The sequence below is a fragment of the Schistocerca cancellata genome, chromosome 9 (assembly GCF_023864275.1).
Source record: "Schistocerca cancellata isolate TAMUIC-IGC-003103 chromosome 9, iqSchCanc2.1, whole genome shotgun sequence".
Classification (NCBI taxonomy): domain Eukaryota; kingdom Metazoa; phylum Arthropoda; class Insecta; order Orthoptera; family Acrididae; genus Schistocerca; species Schistocerca cancellata.
The window spans coordinates 252,060,847-252,083,266 of record NC_064634.1 but is presented as its reverse complement, the minus strand read 5'-3'; the positions used below and the strand labels follow the sequence as shown (position 1 = coordinate 252,083,266).

The 22,420-nt window shown below is 40.8% G+C and overlaps 1 protein-coding gene and 1 non-coding gene across 3 annotated transcripts in view; one reads left to right on the top strand and one right to left on the bottom strand.

Moving 5' to 3' along the window:
• The first annotated feature begins 4,367 nt into the window (after window positions 1-4,367).
• The window catches only part of LOC126100778 (rhomboid-related protein 2-like), a 73,304-nt gene continuing 55,251 nt past the window's right edge, over window positions 4,368-22,420 (top strand). Inside the window, exons 1-4 of one of the 2 annotated variants that reach the window (XM_049911400.1) lie at window positions 4,368-4,421; window positions 5,023-5,097; window positions 5,187-5,375; window positions 14,586-14,765. In XM_049911400.1, coding sequence (XP_049767357.1) covers window positions 5,032-5,097; window positions 5,187-5,375; window positions 14,586-14,765 — 435 coding nt within the window. In that variant the 5' untranslated portion in view covers window positions 4,368-4,421; window positions 5,023-5,031. Of the gene's footprint in view, window positions 4,543-5,022; window positions 5,098-5,186; window positions 5,376-14,585; window positions 14,766-22,420 lie in introns of both variants that reach the window. The other variant, XM_049911399.1, reaches the window with a different exon arrangement.
• Window positions 14,021-14,092, bottom strand: Trnat-agu (transfer RNA threonine (anticodon AGU)). Its single transcript has one exon. It is a non-coding gene; the product is annotated as a tRNA-Thr (tRNA).

The window sequence follows — 22,420 nt, the reverse complement described above, 5'->3', positions numbered from 1 at the left end:
TGCCATGGTGCAGTCTGATGAACTGACCCTGAAGCTGTGGTCTGTGGGTCTTGATGGCACGTCGCAGCTTGTCCAATGACAAACAGTAACGGTCCCGGTTAATTGTCGAGCCAGGTTCCAAAAAGTCAATGAAAATGACACCACACTGATCCCAGAAGAAGGATGCCATCACCTTTCAGCCTGCTGTTCGTGAAAGTCTTGGTTTCTTCTTCCGAGGGGAACCCGGATAACGCCACTCTATGGATTGGGTATTGCTCTCAGGTTCGGACGAAAACAGCCATGTTTCATCCTGGGTAATGACGCCGTCGAAACACTGTTGTCACTCTTCAGTAAAGGTCTTCATGAAACCCTCGCACACATTCTTCATCATCGTTTTCATTTCTCTTGTCAACAATCTAGGCACCCAACGTACCCTAGTGACGGTACCAGTGATACAACATTATACAATGACAAACGAGTCATTTCAGCACGCTGCCGTGTCCTCACACATCTGTCATTTTGGATGATTTGATCAATGGTCTCCTTATTCTCATCATTCACTGTCGTCGATGGTCTGTCGCATCGTAGATTGTCTAGTAGAGAGAAATCACCTTCTTTAAACCTCTGCAACCACCACTGGATACTGCTGCGATACACTGTGTCCTCCCCATAAACAGGAAGCAGCTTCCTGTGAATCGATGTAGCAGAGTCATCGCCAGTCTTGAAGAGGCGCTCGATCACCGACCGTTGTCGCAAACTGGCATCTACTTCACGATCCATAATGGCTCACCTGTAAATAAAAGAAAATACTTCTATATACCAATTTATAGGTAAATGTTCCAAGTGTGTTCACAAAGAATTTCATTCTCCTCCTGCAAAAAATAAAAAAATTATAGACGACTATGCAAAACTTTTTGAACGCCCTTTTGTACATCACAGCATCATCAGCGAACAACCGCAGATTGCTGCCCACCCTGTCCGCCAGATCATTTAGGTCTATAGAAAATAGCTATGTTCCGATACTTGCATGGGGCGCCCCTGATGTTACCCCTGCCTCCGACTAACACTCGATTTCTAGGACAACGTGCTGGATTCTATTACTTAAGAAGTCTTCGTGCCAGTATGCTCGTACCTTCGTTAAGAGTCTGCAGTGGGGTACCGTGTCGAATGCTTTTCGGAAATCTAGAAATATGGAGTCTGTCTGTTTCCCTTCATCCATAATGCGCAATGTATCATGTGAGAATGGAGCAAGATGGGTTTCTCACGAACGATACGTTCTAAGGCCGTGCTGATTAATAGACATGATCTTTCCGGTCTCTAGGAAGTTTATTCGAAGAATAGTGGTCTGTAACTTTGCGGGTCCGTTCTTTTACCCTTCTTATACAATGGAGGCACCTGTACTTTTTTCCAGTAGCTTGACAATTTGCGCAGGTGGAGAGTTTCGCGATAAATGCAAACTGAGTAAGGGGCTAATGAACTTTTTTTTTTAAAAAAAAAAACGAATTGGAAATTGAAATTTAATCCAGACCTGGCGACTTATTTATTGTCAACTGTTTCAGTTGTTTCTCTACGCCAGGGATGCTTATTACTATGTCATCCATACGGAACTCTGTGCAATGGTCAAATGACGGTACGGTAGTACGATTCTCCTGCGTGAACGATGTCTTCAAGGTGGCATTTAAACCTTCGGACTTCTTTTTGCTATCTGCTACTGCCAAACCAGACTGATCAACGAGTGACTGGATGGAAATCTTAGATCCGCTTAGCGATTTTATATAGGACAAGATTTTTTTCGGGTTCTCTGCCAGGTCTTTAGCCAATGTACGAAGGTGGTAGCTGTTGTATGCTCCGCGCACAGAAAAAAGAATTTTGTTAAAAGATTTCTGTCTGGTATTTCCGCTTCTTTGATATTGTTTCTTTCTAGATCTTTCCTTATTTCTGTAATACACCGCTACTGTCGATTTCTTCTTCCAGAAACAAGGAATATTTGTTTCATGAGCCTGTTCTCATTCATTCGGTAGAGGAGTCCAAAAAAGATTACTTTTCTTTTAACCATTACTTTTGATATTTTCTCTGTATTTTTGTAGACCTCATTACTTCTCATTTTCCAGTCATCTGTAGTTTGTATTGCATCGGTTATTTTTCTATCAGTGTTTCAAGAACCTCTGTTCTGTCCAGCTTATAGTTCATTGTTGGGCATTCACATCCATATAAACCTTCTGATCGTACCACTGTGGTATAGTGTTTTAGTTTTTTTTCTTGACGTGTATTTCTTGTTGCAAATATTCTTTGTCAAACCAAACGCGCTCTCCATTTTGATAACTCTTACATGTACTGCACATTTTTCTAGTCCCTTCTTTTGTACAGATTCTCCAAGATATTTGAATTTGTTTACTAGCTCTGTTTCACCTATTTGTATTTCTATGAGTTTTGGCGCATTTTTTATGTTTGTCATGAATTTTTTTCAGCTTAAATTTTGAGAACAGATCTATTTGCTATTTCTTTCAGAAGATTTGTTTGAATAACTGGAGAAGGTATTCTTGAAGTCTTGCAAAATCGCCTGCAAAAGCCAATCAGTTTATCTTAATTCCATTTGTTTTCCTTTCTAGAATTACTCGTTCAGTTTTGTGATTCTTTAGCTTCAAATTCCAGATCCTTACATTTTTTCTAAGACGCAGATAAAAAGTAAAGGCGATAAACCGTCTCCTTGTCTAACTGATAAACCATCCCCTTGCCGAGCACCGCATTAGCCGAGCGACCTAAGGCGCTGCAGTCATGGACTGTGCGGCTGGCCCCGGCGGAGGTTCGAGTCCTCCCTCGGGCATGGGTATGTGTGTGTGTGTGTGTGTGTGTGTGTGTGTGTGTCCTTAGGATAGTTTAGGTTAAGTAATGTGTAAGCCTAGGGACTGGTGACCTTAGCAGTTAAGTCCCATAAGATTTCACACACATCTGAACTTTTTTTTTTATTTCAAATAGCTGAGATCTGAGATACTTTTCCCATAAATTTAACTTTAGATGTCGTATTTGTAAAAGTTTCTCGGTTTAGGTTTGCTTATTTTGCTTTACCACCAAATTCTCTAATGAGTTTTTGTCTAATGTTTCTCTGCCTACAGAATTACTTTTTTGAAATCGATAAATGATACTGTTATAGGTTTGCTGGTTAACATTCTTTAGCGAATTATTGATTTTAAGTTAAAACTCTGTTGTGTGCAGGGTCTTCCGGTGATATTCTCCCAATTGTTTGTCTACAGTTTCTACAACTCTGTCTAAGAAAACTTTTGATAATAGTTTAAATGCCACTGGGAGAAGTGACAGTCATTGAAAATTGCTGACTTTTCATGTAACGGGTGGATTAATGCTAGTTTCCACCCTTCTGGAAACTTTTCAGTTTTCAAGATGTAGCTTCTATTTTAAAGAAATTTGTACTACTGGGATAGTATTACAAACTGCAGTCGTTGCGGTCACTCATTCGCAATTATCTCGCAAAGGTTCGTTTGCACATCCATGTTTTTATGGAACGCTTTCGCTTGTGTTATCACGTAATTTCTCTTGTGTCAGTTATCGTTACCCACTGTGATATTCTTATAGCTGATATAACTAAAAGCATATAATTTAGATGAAACGACGACTATTTTGTAGGAGGCCGCTGGTAAGCTGCACAGTGACGTTGATACCTCTGTCTATCAGCTGGAGGATGTTTCCAGGTTAGCTGGCGAACACCAAGTAGCTAGGTTTGTGGAACGGAATAAAAAGTAAGGAAAGTGAGATACAGAGATGGAAATTTGCAATGCTTAATTCCAAAAGTTGGGGTAAAAAGGATTTGTTACAGCAAGCGCAGTCAGATAAGGGTGTCTAGGCGGGAGAAAGTGAAATGAGCGTAGTTCCGTATGTTTCCCTGACGTAGGTCATCACTTATTGTCAGAAAGCCGTATTTAAATCATTTTAAAAAAATTAGCGATTGATATCAGAACAAATATTACACATTTAACAGGTCCAAAAGTGTTGGGTATGTGCGTTAGATGAACGACTTTCTGGCAGCCCAAGAGAATTTATATGGTTTAGAACACGATGTGCGCGCTTCGGTCAGAGGCAGTGTACTCTTGTAATAAATTAACTGCGACAGCGCTGTCTGTGAGCGCGCGACAAGTTGCTTTATTCATTTGTCAACGGCGTGGAAAGTTTGAATGGTCAGACGAAAGTGACTCACCCCGGCGTACCGATATACACTTCACAAATCTGATAACACTTACTTCCGGGGTAAAAATATGGTTATCTCATAGGTCTGAAACGTTACTAAGAGTGTCGCTGTTTGGTCGCAAAGGTGAGGCATGTTCTTCGTAGAAATCCTAAACGCACAGATAAGATAAGTTAGTGTGTGAAGACACACGGGCGCAGCTAAGTTACTACAGACTCCCATCGTGCGAGTACGTTTTAGTGTTAGCGTGAGTAACGTCTTTCCCACGTGTCCTAGGAGCTTTATTGAAACAAAGTGATCTGTTCAACGGTGCTTACCAGTTTTACTGATTTGCATTGTAAGAGAGTTCTTACACTGGTTTTAAGTAAGTTAATACATCGTGAACAGAATTTAACATTGTCAGCTTAAAGTTATGTTATTCGTTTTCCGCCCCACCGCCAGAGGAAGAATGTTTAGCAAAACGGGGATAACGTCCAGTCTGCTCGATAATTTACCGTAGTGTAAACACAAATTACGCCAAAAGTCCCTTCTGTGATGCTATTAAATCTTTTTACTTTAGACTGGCTGTTAAACATTAGAATCGAATTTAAATGAATCTAAGACTGTTGTCTATCTTTCTATTTGTTAGATTGAAGGTTGGCGTACAGATGCCAGTGTATGTATAATTTAGCTCATTTCACACCCCTAAAGGATCTCCTTCATTATAGGTTTCATGGGGCGTGATATGTATGAACGAATAAAAGAATGAATGTATGAAACTCACTATCCCGCTGGCATGAATCAAAATAGGATAACATAAAATATGCAGCTCGACCTTCTGGGTCAAACAGAATCATTTCATTTTTCAGGAAGCGAATATGTCGGCTGGTGAAGGCATTGAACTGAGGCAGCATCCAGAGGAGACCGAAGTTCCTCTTCATCCAGTAATACTTTTTCTATGTTTGTTGCTCTACTTTCACGTTACCATTGTACAATTATACAGACATTTTTATGCAAATCATTTCACTTGCAGCACTGGCGGAGAATCTTCAACAAGTATGATTTGAATAATGATGGGCGAATATCGCTCACAGAGCTGAAGAATATCATCAGAAGTGCATCATATGAAAGAGATATTCCTGATGTTGCTGTTAAAGAAATTCTGAGAAAAGCTGATCAGGACCAGAATGGCTACTTGGAGTGGGATGAGTTTGTGCGATTGGTATGTTTTATATTTATTAGTTTATCTAATGTGTTTGAATAACAATTCACTGCAGCCTAATCTAGAATAGTCTGCTTAAAAAATAGTCATATGACTAACTAAATACATACTGGACAAATATACAAGTCAAAAACATATTTATCTGTTTTAAAAGAAACAAATGACCTGGTTTATAGCAGAAAAACCCTAAGATAAATACACTGAACACTAGGGGCAAAGTAAGTGCATTATTAAAATTATGGACCTCAGAGGAATAAAAACTTTGACACTAAGAAAAGCTGTGAGAATTAACTACCCACTAATACAGAGCAGAATGTGATACGTTTGATTTTGGTGACAGACTAATCTGCACCATAACAGCTCTATGTTATGCAGGAACTTGACAATTTGGTCGGGAACTGACAAACCCAAAATTGTGAACAGATTGAGCTGCTAGTGAAGCACAACATCTGCATTCATTTCACAGTTAATGCACTTTTTGATGTAAAAACTGAAACTATAAAGTAAATTCAGAACAATTTTATTACACAGTTTATACAGACCTCCTGTATTATTTTGGTGCAGTCTATATTATGTATAAATGTCATACATAAAGTATGAAAAATGCAACATTAGGGGGAGGCAATTTGTAACTCTCATCCTACTATGTACAGGTGGTGTTGTGTTGTGCAGTATTCTACATCTACATGTATATTGTGCAAACCATTGTGAAGTTCATGGCAGCGTGTACATCCCATTGTACCAGTTGTTAGTGTTTCTTTTCATTCCATCCACATATGGAATGCAGGAAGAATGATTGTTTGAATGCCTCATAATCCATATGTGAGCATTGTATAGGGGGTGTAGTATATTACTAGAGTTGTCATTTACACTTGGTTCTTGAAACTTTGTTACTAAACTTTCTTGAGATAGTTTACATCTATCTTTAAGAATCTTTCAGCTCAGTTCCTTCACTATTTCTGGGCCACTCTCACACAAATCAAACAAACCCATGACCATTCATGCTGCCCTTCTCTACATACATTCAATATCCCTTTAAGTCCTATTTGGTATGGTTCTCACACACTTGAGCAATATTCTACAACAAGTTGCACGAGTTATTTGTAAACTGTCTCCTTTGTACACAGATTGCACTTCCCCAGTATTCTACCAATAAACTGAAGTCTAACACGCGCTTTACTCATGACTGAGCCTCTGTGACCATTTCATTTCATATCCCTACGAAGTGTTACATCCAGGTATTTATATGCATTGGATGATTACAACAATGACTTATTGATATTATAGTCATAGGATATTAGGTTTTTTGATTTTGTGAAGTGCACGATTTTACAGTTCTAAACATTTAAAACAAGTTGCCAAGCTTTGCACCACTTTGAAATCTTATCAAGAACTGACTAAATAATCATGCATCTTCTTTCAGACAGCACTTTATTTTAGATAACTGCATCATCTGCAAAACGTCTGATATTGCCATTAATATTGTCCACAAGGTCATTAATATATAATATGAACAGAAAGGGTTCAACACACTTCCCTCGGGCATACCCGAAGTTACCTCTACATCTGACAATGACTCTCCATCCAAGATAACATGCTATGTCCTCCCCACCAACAAGTCCTCAATCAAGTCACAAATTTAACTTGATAACCCATGTGACTGTACTTTCAACAATAAGCGTAGGTGTGGTACTGGCTCGAAAGCTTTTCAGAAATCAAGAAATACTGCATCTACCTGACTGCATAGATCCAAAGCTTTCAGTATGTCGTATTAGAAAAGTAAGAATTGGGTTTCACATAATCGATGTCTTCAGAATTCACATTGGTTGGGACTGAGGACATCATTCTGTTCAGGACATCTCACAGATCAATGTCAAATATATTTGTAGTTTTGTGGATCACTTCTACTACCCTTCCTGTAGACAGGTGTGACTTGTGCTTTTTTCCAAGATTATAGTTTATAGATTATAGTTAGAGGAGGGGCTAACTCAGCCACAAATTCAATATATAATCTGATATGGATTTCATTGGGCCCTGGATTTTTGTTCAGTTTTATTGATTTCAGCTGTTTCTCAACAACACTAATACTAATACTTATTTCATTCATCTTTTCAGTGTATGAGGATTAAGTTGCGACAATTCTCTGGGGTTTTCCATTATAAAGGAACATTTGAAAGTGGAGTTGAGCATTTCAGCTTTTGCTTTGTTATCCTCAATTTCTGTTCCTGTCTTACTCATGAGAGACTGGTCACTAACTTTGGTGCCACTAACACACTTTATGTGTGACCAAAATTTCTTTGGGTTCTGTGAAATATCATCTGACAGAATTCTGCTATGGTAGTCTACCCACCAGGGTAGGCGAGAGCGCTAACGCACTGCTTTCTGGACTCGGGTAGGCACGCAGCAGCCCTGGATCGTATCTGCTTGACAGAGTACCGACAAGGGTCGGTGTACCGGCCTGCCTGGATGTGGTTTTTAGGCGGTTTTCCACATCCCACTAGGTGAATACCGGGCTGGTCACCATGTCTCACTTCTGTTACATGACTCGCAGACATTTGAAATGCATTCACACTCTTTCATGATTTACACTAGATGCAGACAGCTGGGGTACACTAATTCCATCCTGAGGAGTATGGGGTGGCAGCAGGAAGGGCATCTGGATACCCCTTAAAATTAACCATGTCAAGTTCATACTTAGCCCTGCCGACCCAACACATGATGTGGGGCTAAGGCAGTAGCAAAAGAAGAAGAATTCTGCTATGGTAATCACTGAAGGCTTCATGCATTGCTCTCTTGACAGCCAGACACATTTCATTCAGTATCTCTATATTTATATCCCTATGCTTTGTTTTACACCTATTAGGAGTAATCTCTGTTTCTTTAGAAGTTTCCTTACATGCTCCCATTATGACTGTTCTACTGGGTACATATTTATCCAGTGCATAGTCAACTATTCTTTTAAATTTGAGTCATAGTTCCTCTACATGCTCCTGCACTGTGCTGAAAGTTTGAAGTTTCTCACTGAGATATCACATTACTGATTTTCTATCTATTTTATTGAACATATATGTCTGCTTGTTTTAGTTGTTCTTTGTACTTTGATAATCATTGTTGCCAAAACTGTGTCATGGTCACTGATACCAATTTCAACATGGACATCTTCAAAGAGGTCAGCCTATTTGCTGCCATTAGATCCAATATATTTCCATCATTTGTGAGGTCCATAACTATCTGTGCTAGGTAGTTTTCAGAGATGACATTTAGTAATTTTTCACATGATGTCTTATCATACCCAGCAGTAATAGAATTGTGATTAAAGTCTTCACTCATGATTACAGTATGATTGTGAAACTTATGTACAAGAGAACTGAGGTTTTCTCAAAAGTTTTCAGTTACATCAGGAGATGAGTCTGGATGGTGATAGAAGCATCCAGTTATCATTTTATACCCACTCCTGATATTGAGTCTTGCCCAAACAGTCTCACATGCAGCTTCAGTTTCTATCTAAGAGAATTTGAGTTTCTTGTCTACTGCAACAAATACACCACCTCCATTTCCCATTTGTTTATCCTTTCGATATACACTCAGATTTTCCCAAAAATCTCACTGCTGTCAGTTTCAGGTTTCAACCAGCTTTCTGTACCTAGTTTGTTTGAGCTTCACTGTTTTTCATGAGCACTTCAATCTCTGGCACTTTGTTGCAAATGCTTCAGCAGTTTACCATTACGATTTTAACACTCTCACATGTGGGAGGTATTTCTTTGAATCTTACACTGATACTTCTGGGTTTCCTATAGCTATAATTATCTGGATTTGATAGAGAGTTGCCTGATCCAAAAAACCCTTGTGTGCACACCATACAGAGTCAGCTAACTGAGTAGCAGCCTCTGATGTGTAGTGCATGCCTGATGTGTTTAGTGTACTTCATCTTATTTTTATGTCAGAACATGCATAACATGTTCACATTTAATTAATTAGTACTAGTGACTTAATCCCAAGTGCATAGTTGTGTAATGAACACAGAAAGTTTGTAAAATTGTCTCTTTCCATGTCATGTGGTCTGTTTACATTATGGATCTGTGGAACAAGAAATAAATAAATCTGTCTATAAGAAAGAGGCTACAGAGTAGGAGACCATCAAGGGTTACACAATAAGTAAAAAGTCACATTAATAGGAAAAAGAGCTGTTACAAACCTCATATGTAATTTTCCAGGGATTTCTGGTATCACATTTAGTCTGTACCTGCCTCTGTAGTTGTCATTGGTACAGTGCACTTGTGCAATTTGAATCTTGGTGATGGAAAATTTTTGCTGTTATTATTTGGCTGGCAAGGGGAGGGGAGCTGCTTGTGTAAAGTTCCTGCTTACCAATCTTTGTGCCAATGTCCTGGATTAAATCAGATACCATCATTGTCTGATGCCTTGTTGTTTTTGAGGTTTTTAATTGCTTCCTCTACTTCTGCCCTGGTGGGTGCATTGTCTAGATTATCCTGACTTTCGTCCCTAGAGCATTAGTGTGTCCACTTTACTGTCGGTGCTTCTGCTTTCAGCAAATCCCTAAAATACCTAGTCATTTCCTCACACAACTCTTTCTTGCCAATTTTTATTGTGCCATCTTGTCCTATTACAAAGGGTTCTTTTGCCTCGAAGCTTTTAATTCTGCTCTTCATTTCTCTGTAAAAGACTCGTGATTTATGTTTCTTTTATTAACTTCAATAACCTCATAAATGATTCCCTCCCAGTTTTCACATCTCAGCTGATATCCTGTCTTCACCTGTTGCTCTATTATTGTTTTTCAGCTGCCCAACATGTTGTTCAATTTGATGCAGTGACTGTGGTTCTGAAGGTGGGTTTTCCTTTTGAGATTTTCTGAAAATTAGTTGTCATGTTGGTTCCTCAAGATTCTTGAAGTACTTTGCTAGTGACTGGCAGTTGTCTTCATCCTTGGTAATCAATTAGCCTGTAGAATCTTTGATGACAAGGCTCACCTGCTTGTACCCACTTATTTCTTCTTTGGAAACTTTGTAGAATTCCCTAGCTTTGTTCTGTCTGAAGTTTGGTTCTGTTTCCTGTTTTTATGTCTGTTGCATGATCTCAGTGAATGTGTTCCAGCCTCTCTCCTTTTTGCAGGAGTCCCATTTTTTCCAATCTGTTAGTCTGCACTCTATCACTTTTTCCCATATTTTGTTCCAACTTCTATATATCCTTTTTCTTGATGTTTGTTCTAACTCTTTGAGAAATCTTAGTCAGATTAATTTTCACCAAACAATCTCTTGTGAAATAAGGAAAATTATTAAATCTTTGAAAAATAAGTGTTCTATTGGAGTGGATGACATTTCTAACAAGAGACTGAAACAATGTGGAGCAGTTACAGCTGACGTTCTGAATCACATATGTAATGTATCACTAGCTCAAGGTATTTTCCCAGACAGGTTAAAATATGCCATTGTCAAGCCACTCTACAAAAAAGGGGACACCACAGATGTCACTAATTACTGGCCAGTATCATTGCTTACAGCATTTTCAAAAATTGTTGAGAAAGTAAAGTACTCAAGAGTGGTTAACCATCTCAGCATAATGAGATACTCAACAAGTCACAATTCGGATTTCAAAAATACAGTTCCACTAAGACAGCAATATACAGTTTCACTGCCCGCATAATAGAGTTTTTAAATAATAAAATGTCACAAATAGGATTTTTTTGTGACATATCCAAAGCATGACATTGTGTTACAGAAATTACAATTCTGCAGTATAAATGGAATAGCACATGAGTGGTTTAAGTTAAATCTACAGAACAGGAAGCAAAAAGTTTCTTTATGTGGTTTAAGTGATTCAAAGAAGTTTGCCACTTAATCTAACTGATGTGAAATCACATTAGATATTCCACAGAGTCAGATCACAGGCCCCCTTCTGTTCTTGATATGTATGAATGACCTCCCTTCTTATCTGGAACAAGAAGCTAAACTGACACTTTTTGCTGATGATACAAGCATTGTTATTAATCCAGTAAAAGAAAGTCCAATAGAAAATGATACAAATAATGTCTTTGGAAAAGTTATTAATTGGTTTTCTGCAAATAGGCTTGCTCTGAACTTTGAAAAAACACAGAACATCCTATTTTCTGCTGGAAGGAGTACAGTTCCTTCAATAAATATAACACATCAACAGAAGTTAGTAGCCAGAGTAGAGCATACTAAGTTTTTGGGTGCACATACAAATGTGAAACTTAACTGGAAAATTCATATTTTGGATCTCCTACAGTGACCAGGTTCAGCAACTTTTGCAATCAGAATAATTGCCAATTTTGAGGATATAGAAATTAGCAAGTTAACATACTTCTTATACTTTCACTTTCTGATGTCATGAGGAATAATATTTTGGGGTAACTCAACTCTTAGGCCAAAAGTATTCACTGCTCAAAAGAAAGTATTTAGAATAATGTGTGGGGTTCATGGACACACATATTGAAGGCCTCTGTTTAAAAGGTTCGGAATTCTTACAACAGCCTCACAGTACATTTACTCAGTAATGAAATTTGTTTTTGACAACATGGACCAGTTTAAAAACACCAGTGATATTCATGATTATAATACCAGAAGAAAGACTTACACTGTCCTCTACTTAACCTATCCTTGGTACAGAAAAGGGTAAAAACATGCTGCTCTAAACTTTTTGATAAATTACCAGATGAAATAAAATATCTGACAGACTGCAGTAATAGTTTCAAAAATAAACTGAAATCATATCTCCTTGACAACTCTTTCTATATCACAGATGAATTCTTCAATATGAATAAATAAATCTATAGGTCTAATATATGCAGTTTGTGTCCTTTAAGAATCTGGGGTAGGTAACAAAAATTTTAAGTGTAAAAAAAAAGAAAAAAAATACTTGATTCATATGTGCATTTCTTATGCACTTGACATGTTCTACATCATAATGGTTGCAATGAGACTGATCAATGGAACACATAACTAATTAACTAACTTTTATCATTTCTATACTTGCTCCTTTGATCTCATCCCAGTTTCCCCATCTTCTTTGTGTGAAGCTTTTTAATTAATTCGTTCCTGTTGTCAGGCAAATTTTGTGTCAATTGTATGGACATTTTTATTTTGGGGTTTGGACTTTTAGGTTGAAATTTGGCTCTGACATCTGTTAAATTTTGGTCCAAGTCTATGTCTAGTCCTCTTCTGACTACATGTTCATGATTTATCTATGCTTTTGTTTGGTTGTTGTCACAAGATCCAACTGAAGCCTACCTGAATGTTTATTAGGAGATACCAGGTCTTCTTTCTCCTTGTTATTTTTCTGAAAAAGGTTGAAATTAGTTTTAAGTCAAATTGTCTGCAGAAGTTGATGACCCTTCCTCCACTTTTATTTGTGCATTTGTGTACAGCAAAATTTCCTGCTGTTTCCTTGTATTTCTCTTATCTGCTGACCTGTGCTTTGAAGTCTCCCACTATTAATTTTATGTGGTTCTTAAATTCTGTATCCTTCTGACACAAATACATTCTCATCTCCATTCTGGTTTCCTGAAGTGCTAGTTATAGTATGTTGCATCTGTTTAACATATCCGTCAGTTGTTTAAGTGTCCTAATCTTTAGTAAGGTGTTGATGTTCATATGCCTAGCAGATGTTTTTCTCTTGGGCCTTATGTGAGAAAGCTCAGATACTTCTTACCTCCTAGAGTACTTTTCCATTCATTGTTTACCTTCATGTCTTAGTTGAAAGTAGATTAGGAAGGGATCTCAATTGCTTCTTGGGATGTTACAACTGTGATTTCATTGCCAGATGGGTTTTAACAGGCAGCCTTTTATGGGAACAGACACCTTTGTAGCCGATCTCTTTGGTAACATATACTACTGACTTTTGCAGCCACCATACTGATCATATAGCCAGTTGTTGCAGGTCAGACACAATGTAGGTTTTTGGGTTGCTTGGCAGGTTGCTTCTTCTACTAGATCTGCCATACTGAGGTGCAGCCTCTCCACCTTTACACTGAGGTATCACTGTCAGGAGAAAATGACTCATCCACTTCTTTGCCATTGACATTGATATCTTCATCTGCCACAGGAGCTTTTGATCTTCTTCACTTCCTCTCCCATGTTGCTGACTAATTAACGTCCTGTCACCCATTACCAAGCAACCGGTTATTTGAAATAGACTGTCCCATGCCGGACATCTGGATCGTTGAGTACTGAGCCCCCTGCCACATCAAGGCTTAGTCCATTGAGGGGGGGGGGGGCTGCAGAAATAACTTGAAAGAACATAATTTTATGGTGAAATTGTGTATTTCATTCTGTTTTAAGCACTGTTTACCTGCGCACTTCATTTGTGGACAAATTTCAGTCATCATTATTTTACATCCATTGCACATATTAATTCCTTTTTTCTGAATCGCTATTTGAAAATTGTTTATGTGAATATGTGCATGTTTTCTGTTCTGAAGGCAGCTTTTGCCAAAGCTCAAATGTGTCAATGTGTCCTGTGTGACATTATTTATATTTATAAAGATGTATGACAGATACATAAAATTAATGAAAATAAATCTAAAATAAAATAAAAAGCTTTCTAGAGAATGAAGCAAGTAAATGTGAAATAATGTATTTATGCAGACTGAGGTGATGGATGAAAATTTGTACCAAAACCAGGATTTGAACCTGGGCCTTCTGCTCACTAGGCAGATGCTCTAACCACTACACCACTATGGCACAGTGGCTTTGTACAACTACACAGGCTACTCTAGTGAACATCCCTCCTCAGTCCAAACACCCATAGGCACCTCAGCTCACTTGGTATTCCTCCTAAAATCGAACAGCATTGCAGAGGCTCTCCAACTGTACTGGAATAGCTCCTCAGCATCAAATGATACTGGATTGGTATTCCAATATAAAATATCTGCCTGATAAGCAGGAGACCTGAATTCAATTCTCAGCCTTGGTACAAATTTTCATTCATCACTTCAGACCACGTAAATACATCATAGATGTTTGAGAACAAAAAGGCCTCTGGAACCATATAGTTTCATTTGATTAAGTGAGAAATAGTTACAGGACAAAGACATTTTATCTGTAAATATTGCCATGACTCATCCTGTGCTGTTACGTTTTACCTTTGTCTGATATTTACTGAATGCAAGACATACTACAAAGTTGCTTATCTGTAATTATCATTTTTCTTACTTTTTCTTATACCTTGGTATAGGTGCACATGAAAGAATACAGAAGCTTGTTTGCAGCTGTACTTGGCAAATATATCCGTGCAACTGTAGTTCCACGCCACAGATTATACGAAGTTGATGTAGTAGATGGTACTGGGGAATATGAGGAGCAGTACAGTTGTTGGCCACCAGCTGTTGCCATGATCTTTATCAGTATTGTAGAGGTATGTGAATTTATTGTGAATGTATTTGTAGTAAAACTGCTTCTGTCACATGAACAATAACTTCAGCCGACTGCACTTCAATGAAAGAAGAATTTTAACAAAAGATTGTTTAAAAGTAAACTAGATGTCACTGCATAGCTTTTACTACCTTGATGATAGTGAGTAGAAGGGTAGGAGAAGTGAGCTGACTGCATGCATTGTATCTTACAATAATTCAAACTGATTAATCAGAGAGAACAGATTACAAAAAATAACTAAAACATTTATGCCAGCCATCCCTTATTTCTGCTAACTGGGAATTCAACTTTTAAACAAACCAAAATATGTAAATCTAATTAATTATGTTTCAGAAGGAAAGTTGCTACTTACCATATAGTGGAGATGCTGAGTCATGACAGGCACAACAAAAAGATTCGCACAAAGCACAATTATAGCTTTCAGCCATTAAGGACTTTGTCAGCAATAGAAACACATACACACACTCGCACAAACGCAACTTGCAAGTTGTAAAATTGTTTACCTTGTGTACATAAAGACAGCTATTTTTTACATGCATACAAAGTACACTGTGCCCACTCATATTATAAGACACAGCACGCATGCTTGAGGGGTACCAATAAGATCTAAGAGTAATAACTGGGAAATGATTGTATGTGGATGCTTCAATATAGATTTTGTTTCAGATTTATTTTATTTTATTTTTTTTATTTTTTATTTTTTTTTTTAATTTAAGGAAACTGCAGTTCCCAATGTCTAGCTTTGTTTTGATTTCCAGAGTAACATTCCAAGCAAGACTTCTGATTAAATAGATGTGAGCTTCATAATAAATGGTTTATCTGATCAAAATGGTCAAATGCCAGCAACAAAGTATCCCCATCAATCTGATTTAACTAAAATAGGAGCTAAGAAAAAATTTGACAGAAATACTGACTCAGTTGCACTATTCAAGGAGAAATTACAGGATGAAAAAAGGGATGAGTTTACCAGGGACACACAGGGGATGAAGAATTTAATTACTTCACTAAAATATTCTTACAACACTATGAGTCCAGTTTTTCTTTACATCATAGTAGGGAAAATTACAATGGGAAAGCCAAGAAGAATGGTAGCTACCTCTAGGTTGCAGACTGGGCTGTTTTTTAAACAGTTGTAAGCCTCTTCCATTATTCTCCTCACTGCTTTTCAGCCTTGTAATAGTATAGCTTTTCACTGGTGAACATCATGACTTTTTAAGAGTCTTCCAGGTCTTTGGTAAATCATTTCTATATGGTAACAACAGAAATGTCCCAGGTACTAAACCTTGTGAATCACACATTTAATATATGTTCACCTGCATAGAACTGTTTCCTATAGCTTTTGATGACATATTTTTGTGAATATTCCAGAGCTGTGGAATATTTACAATATAATAGGTAATCTAACAATTTTGCAATAATTAGCAATCTGAATTAATAAAACAGTTACTATAGTCAAAAGTGAGTCACATGACTTCCTAAAAATGAAAATAAAACAGTAAAACTACTTGAACTGTTCAAAGATCAAAAACTTTCTTGAGAAGAACATATAAATTATCTGTGCAGCAGAATAGATTGTGTACTTTTTTATTATATAAATGAAGGAACAGTGTGAGCAAACGGTTATTGCCCTGCTCATATTTTACTTTCTTCCATTCTCATTTGCATTATAGCATATTGCTCTGTGGCAATTCCCCAGGATCGAAATGTATTTTCAGATGGCAGAAGAAGGCAGTCAGATGTTTAGTTGGATTATCACCCAGATAGTCTTGCAAAAACCCACTTTGAATTTCTCAGCATAATGACAGCATGTCAGAGAAAATTTTTCAATAAGTTACCATACTGCACTCTTACAGTAACACTAAATAAATATAAGAGCGTATTACAAACACGGCTAAAATGCAGTGAATTGAAGAATTCCTAGAAAGTAATAATCATAACATATGTTTTTCCTAAGTGATACATAACATTGTTTACTTCTTAAATAAGGTAGTTATTTTATGTGTTATTTTTTGTATATGTAAATGATTATTCTATGAAACTTGACAACAATGTAAACTTTGATTAAGCCAATCGTATGAAAAATACTTAAAGGCAAATATTCTATTCTAGTTGAATTACATTTTGTCAATCCTAATTTCTTTTTATTTTTGCAAGAATAAGGTTCACTCAGTGCTTTCACAAGTAGTTGTGGCTAGCGATTGTGGCCATTGTGGGTTCTTGATGCTGGAATTGGTTGCTGTCTGCAAACTACTGGAAGCTCCTTTGTCCACTTTCAATCACCTTCATATTGTTGTTGTAGGTTTTTCTGATGATGAAGTGCCAGGGTGGTCTTCAGTTTATGCAAATGTGCTGTGTAAATTTATCTAATGTGATCCCCAGAGTGGTATCAGATGATCATGTAATGGAGTTGTCAGGTTGTGCACAGATCTGGAGCTGTTTTATGAGGAAAACAACTGAAAGACTAGCCACATATTTCTAACAGACAGGTGTGAGTCATTGTCTTTTGATGATACTGAGACGGAGTCTGTAGGACTTGCTCTCTTTCTTGCGTGGTGGTCAAGTTCTGGGTAGCTTTAGAGAGGACTACTATTAATATTAGGCAGTTTGAATATTAGGAACATAACAGGTGTTCTTACCAAAGTAGGTTAGGTTTAGGAAATATTATCTTTCAGATGGAAGAAGACATCCCAAGAGAAAGTGAGACCTCTTGTCTATGAGCTGCAATTTGTTACTGATGCCAGCACCAGCGACTTCTGTCACCTGTGATCTGAAATAATTGTTAGTCCTATGCGAAGGCTGGCTGAAGTGGTGAAATGTATACATTGGCAGTAGTGTCTCAGAATAGCTGTCAATTTGCAGCATCATTCTGAGTACTGACATGGTCCTCTAGTCTGAATTTGAATGGAGAATATAAACCAGAGCAACTACTGATTTTATGATGAGGTTTGCTGTAGATTCTTCAATCTGGGCTGTAGGATGGAGACTTGTCAGTCTGGATAAGTCAAGTGTCCACTATTCACCACAAATGGCTGTTCAGGTGAAATATAGATTAGTGTAGGTTAAATAAAACTCTGAATTCTCCCAAAGAAAACCAATCATCAGATAAACCATTTAATGTAGCTGTCTGGATAGCAAATGCAGACAATGATATTCATAAAATATTAGTTTTTAACTGCCAGTGCATTGGCAGTAGAACGCTTGTGTGGTAACACTGTTCACATTTACGTCGCACTTCACTTAGCGTAGACCAGGACTCTGTCCTAGGCATGCCCGATGTTAACTGACTGGGCACGGCCTGTGCTGCCCGAGTTGTTGTTGTTGTTGTTATGCCGGCAGAGGTCGCGTCCGAATTCTCGCGTGCCCTCTGGTGGACAGGACTCTACTTGCGGCAACTACCATCCGTGATGCGCCGTGTCAATGTGCGCCTCCCGCGATCTTTCTGGTGGCTACTGCACTCCTCCTCCTTCAGGGGGTGAAGCCACTGTGATCCACTGCGTTGGAAGGTGGAACATCGGGCAGGAGCGATGACCTCCACATCCATTGGAAGGCTGGAGTCGAGGGGATCTGCCAACCCTCAAGCCAGAACCTTCGAATACAGCTGGAAGTGACCCACACGAAGAGGCCCCTGTCGTCCCACAACCGGAGCCCGGGACAGAACGGGCAACAAGCTGTCGAACTCCGGATACTGTGCCACCTCGGGAGGGGCAAGACCCAGTGGCGGGGACGATGGGGAAGGGACGACCACAGGTGAACCAGCCTCCTGAGAAACCGGGCCTGCTAGGGGGTCCGGCTCTCGCTAGGGCATCTCTAACGATGGCGATGTCGGTGCTGAAGCTACTGGAGGCTGCCAAGGCCGAGAACCATCGCAGTGCAGCAGAGTCACAGCGGGGAGAGGAGGTAACGTCCCCTGCGAAACCAACACAGGTGCCGGCAATGGGGAAGCCGGTGTCCGAGAGGTCGGAGGGTGGGTGCCCGAACGTGGACGTAGCTGATTTTGGTGACGACGTACCACCCGGTCCCCCGCCTGCAAGGTATAGAGCCGGCGGCCATTTTGGCGCACGACCACCGCTGGTATCCAACGTGGATTGCGACCAAACCCACGGGCCCAGACCAACATACACAGTGGAAAGCCAGGTACTCCGTTTTGTGAAGACTGGCGAGGACCAGGCCGGAGGAGGTGCAGCAGAGTCCTAGGTTGACACCCATGGAGGAGCTCTGCGGGGCTGCATTCTCCCATTGGTGTGGTCCGGTATGCCGTCAAGAAAAATGTCAATGCTTCCTCCGCAGGAAATTCATGCACATACTTTTTCATCTGCGTCTTAAATGTGCGCACCATGCGCTCGGCTTCCCCATTCAATTGTGGATGGAAGGGGGGAGAGCAAACGTGCCGAATACCGAACCGCCAACAAAAATCCTGGAAGGTCTGCGAAATAAACTGCGGTCCATTGTCCGAGACCAGGGTGATTGGCAGACCTTCCACAGAAAAGATTTTTGCTAGAGCCTGGATTGCAACTTCTGAAGTGGTTGAGGAGCAGCGAACCACATATGGGAATCGGGAATAAGCATCAATGACAATGAGCCAAAAGCCATTGAGAAACGGGCCCGCAAAATCGATGTGAACACGTTCCCATGCTTGGGTTGCCAGTGGCCATGAAGAGAACTCTGCCCTGGAAGATGCTTGTTGGCTCGCACACTGGGAACAGGCGGCCACCAAGTGCTCAATTTCTCTGTCAATACCGGGCCAGTACACATGTCTGCGAGCCAAGGTTTTAGTATGGGAAACACCCCAGTGCCCCGCATGTAATAACGTGAGGACCTCCCTTCGTAAACTTGCAGGAACAACCACGCGAGGAGCTGTATCATCGGTAGCCAGAAGGAGAACTCCTTCCAAGACCGAGAGGCGGTCTCGTAAAACAAAATAATTACGAAGAGGGTCCGAGGTCCGGCCCGGAGGGCGGGATGACCACCGCTGCTGAATGAGGCAAACTACTTGCCAGAGAACCGGGTCAGCTGCTGTTTCCCTGGCGACTCGAGAACTAGTGATCGGGAAGCCATCAACCGCTTGGCAGGACACCACATCCAAATGAAAACACATAATCTCCTCTCGATCGAACGTAGGATCCGGGCCCACCGGAAGACGGGAAAGAGCGTCGGCGTTGGCATGCTGTCCTGTAGGGTGAAAATGAATGTCATAATGGTACTTAGAGAGGAACAAGGCCCAGCACTGTAGTCTGTGGAATCCGGAATCTGAGAGGCGGGGCCAAATAACGATATTAACGGCTTATGGTCAGTGATTAACTGAAACTTCGTGCCATACAAGAAAGGGTGAAACTTGGTAACAGCGTAGACAATGGCCAAAACCTCTTTTTCCACCTGGGAGAAATGGGCCTGCGCGGGACTAAGCGTTTTAGACGCAAACGCCAGTGGTTGCTCGGAACCATCTGCGTTGCGATGGGCCAGGACCACCCCCACCCCATACTGCGAAGCATCTGTAGCCAGGACCAACGGCTTATGTGGATCAAAAGTAGCCAAACAAGGGGCTGACGTGAGGAGGCCCTTCAATGAGGTGAATGCTCGCTCGCATGCAGGCGACCAATCAAAAGGAACACCCTTGCGCAGAAGGCAGTACAGGGGGTGGGCTGTAGTGGAAGCCCTGGGAATGAACCGGTGGTAATAGGCTATCTTGCCTAAAAAAGCTTGTAACTCTTTCAGTGAAGTGGGCCGAGGAAGGTTGACGATACCTTGGACCAAACTTCCTAGTGGCTGGATGCCGTGCCGAGAGATGGTGTAGCCCACATACTCAATGGACGGTTGGAAGAAGGTTGACTTATGCAGGTTGCAACGCAAGCCCACAGACCTTAATTTGAGAAAGAGGGTGCGAAGGTTGTGCAAGTGTTCCTTCGTGCTGCGGCCTGTGACAATTATGTCATCCAGGTAATTAATACAATGAGGGATTGTCGACGTGACATGCTCAAGATAACGCTGGAATATCGCCGGGGCACTGGATATTCCAAAGGCCAACCGCTGGTATTGGTAAAGGCCAAATGGGGTGTTGATGACCGCCAGCCGTTTGGAGTCCTCATCAAGTGGTATCTGATGATAAGCCTCCGACAGATCGATTTTCGAAAAATATTGGCCTCCTGCTACGGCGGAGAACAATTCATCAGCACGAGGCAAAGGATAGGTGTCCACCACCAATTGGGAATTAATGGTGGCCTTGAAATCGCCACAAAGACGTAATTTTCCCGAGGGCTTCCTTACAATAACGAGGGGCGAAGCCCACTCACTGGAAGAAATGGGAAGAACGACCCCTAGGGCTGTCAGCCGGTCTTGCTCTTCCTTTACCTGAGGGCGGAGGGCCAAGGGGATCTGCCTCGTGCATAGAAAACGCGGGCGAGCCGACGCCTTCAACGTGAAGTGAGCTTCAAAATCGGAAACACGCCCCAGGCCCTCCTCAAAAATATCTGGAAAGTCTGAGATCAAAGATTCCAATGATTGATAGGGAACGTCTTTGGAGACCAACTGTATGGTGTCAGCGATAGAAAAACTGAAAGCTTGAAAGTTGAAAGGCGTCCAGGCCAAGAAGGTTAGCGGAGCTCGCATCACTGACCACAATAAAAGTAATAGGCCGAGTGACTGATTTGTAAGTCACGTTGGTAGTGAATTGGCCCAGTAGGGGAATGAACTGTTTACCATAACCGCGTAGACGCCGGTAAACTGGCGCCAACGGGGGCGATCCAAGGTCGGAATAAGTTTGTGCATTCAACAACGAAACTGCCGCACCCGTATCTACTTGCAGTTGTAACCAGCGCAACCGAACTGACACCTCGATAAAGAGTTTGCGGGCTGATGCGTCGCGAGCCTGGCCCAATGAAACTTCCTGAATGTCCATGTCCCCTGTACCTGCTTCCTTCGATTCTTTTGAGGCTGAGCGGCAAACTTTAGCAATGTGACCTTTTTTATTACATTTGCGACAAACGGCCCAACACTGGGGGCACTCTGACCGATCATGATGTATATAGCACGACGCACAGGACGGCAACAGGGGCCGGCGGCCGGAATTCTGTTTACGCACCGTGCGGGAGCGGCCGTAACAGCCGGATTGTACTGCTCGCACGTCGTCCACCCCGGACACAGTGGACATGGCCGCGCCGCCCTGAACTGCCGCGACATCGCACCACGCTTCCAGCTGTTGACCTGCTGCATGAGAGACTTCATATGATTGAGCAATGGACAGGACTTCCTCGAGGGAAGGGTCTTCTAACTGCAGGGCCCGTTGCTGGACCTCCCTATCAGGGGCCGAACGAACAATGACGTTGCGTACCATAACGTGGGCATACGACTCTTGCGACTGCTCCGTGACAAAATGACACTTGCGACTAAGGCCGTGCAGGGTAGCGGCACACACCCAGTAAGACTGATGGGGCTGTTTCTTGCATTGATAGAACTCGACTCTAGCCGCCACAACATGCGTGCAGCGGCGATAATATGAAGACAGCAATGAACACAATGCGTCAAAAGACAAGGATACAGTGAGGGAGATATCCAAGACAAGAAGAGAGCACGACATACCTGCGCATCGGCAACATGAAACGCCTGGAAATGCTGCCAAAGGCGATGTTCATATGCGTCCCAATC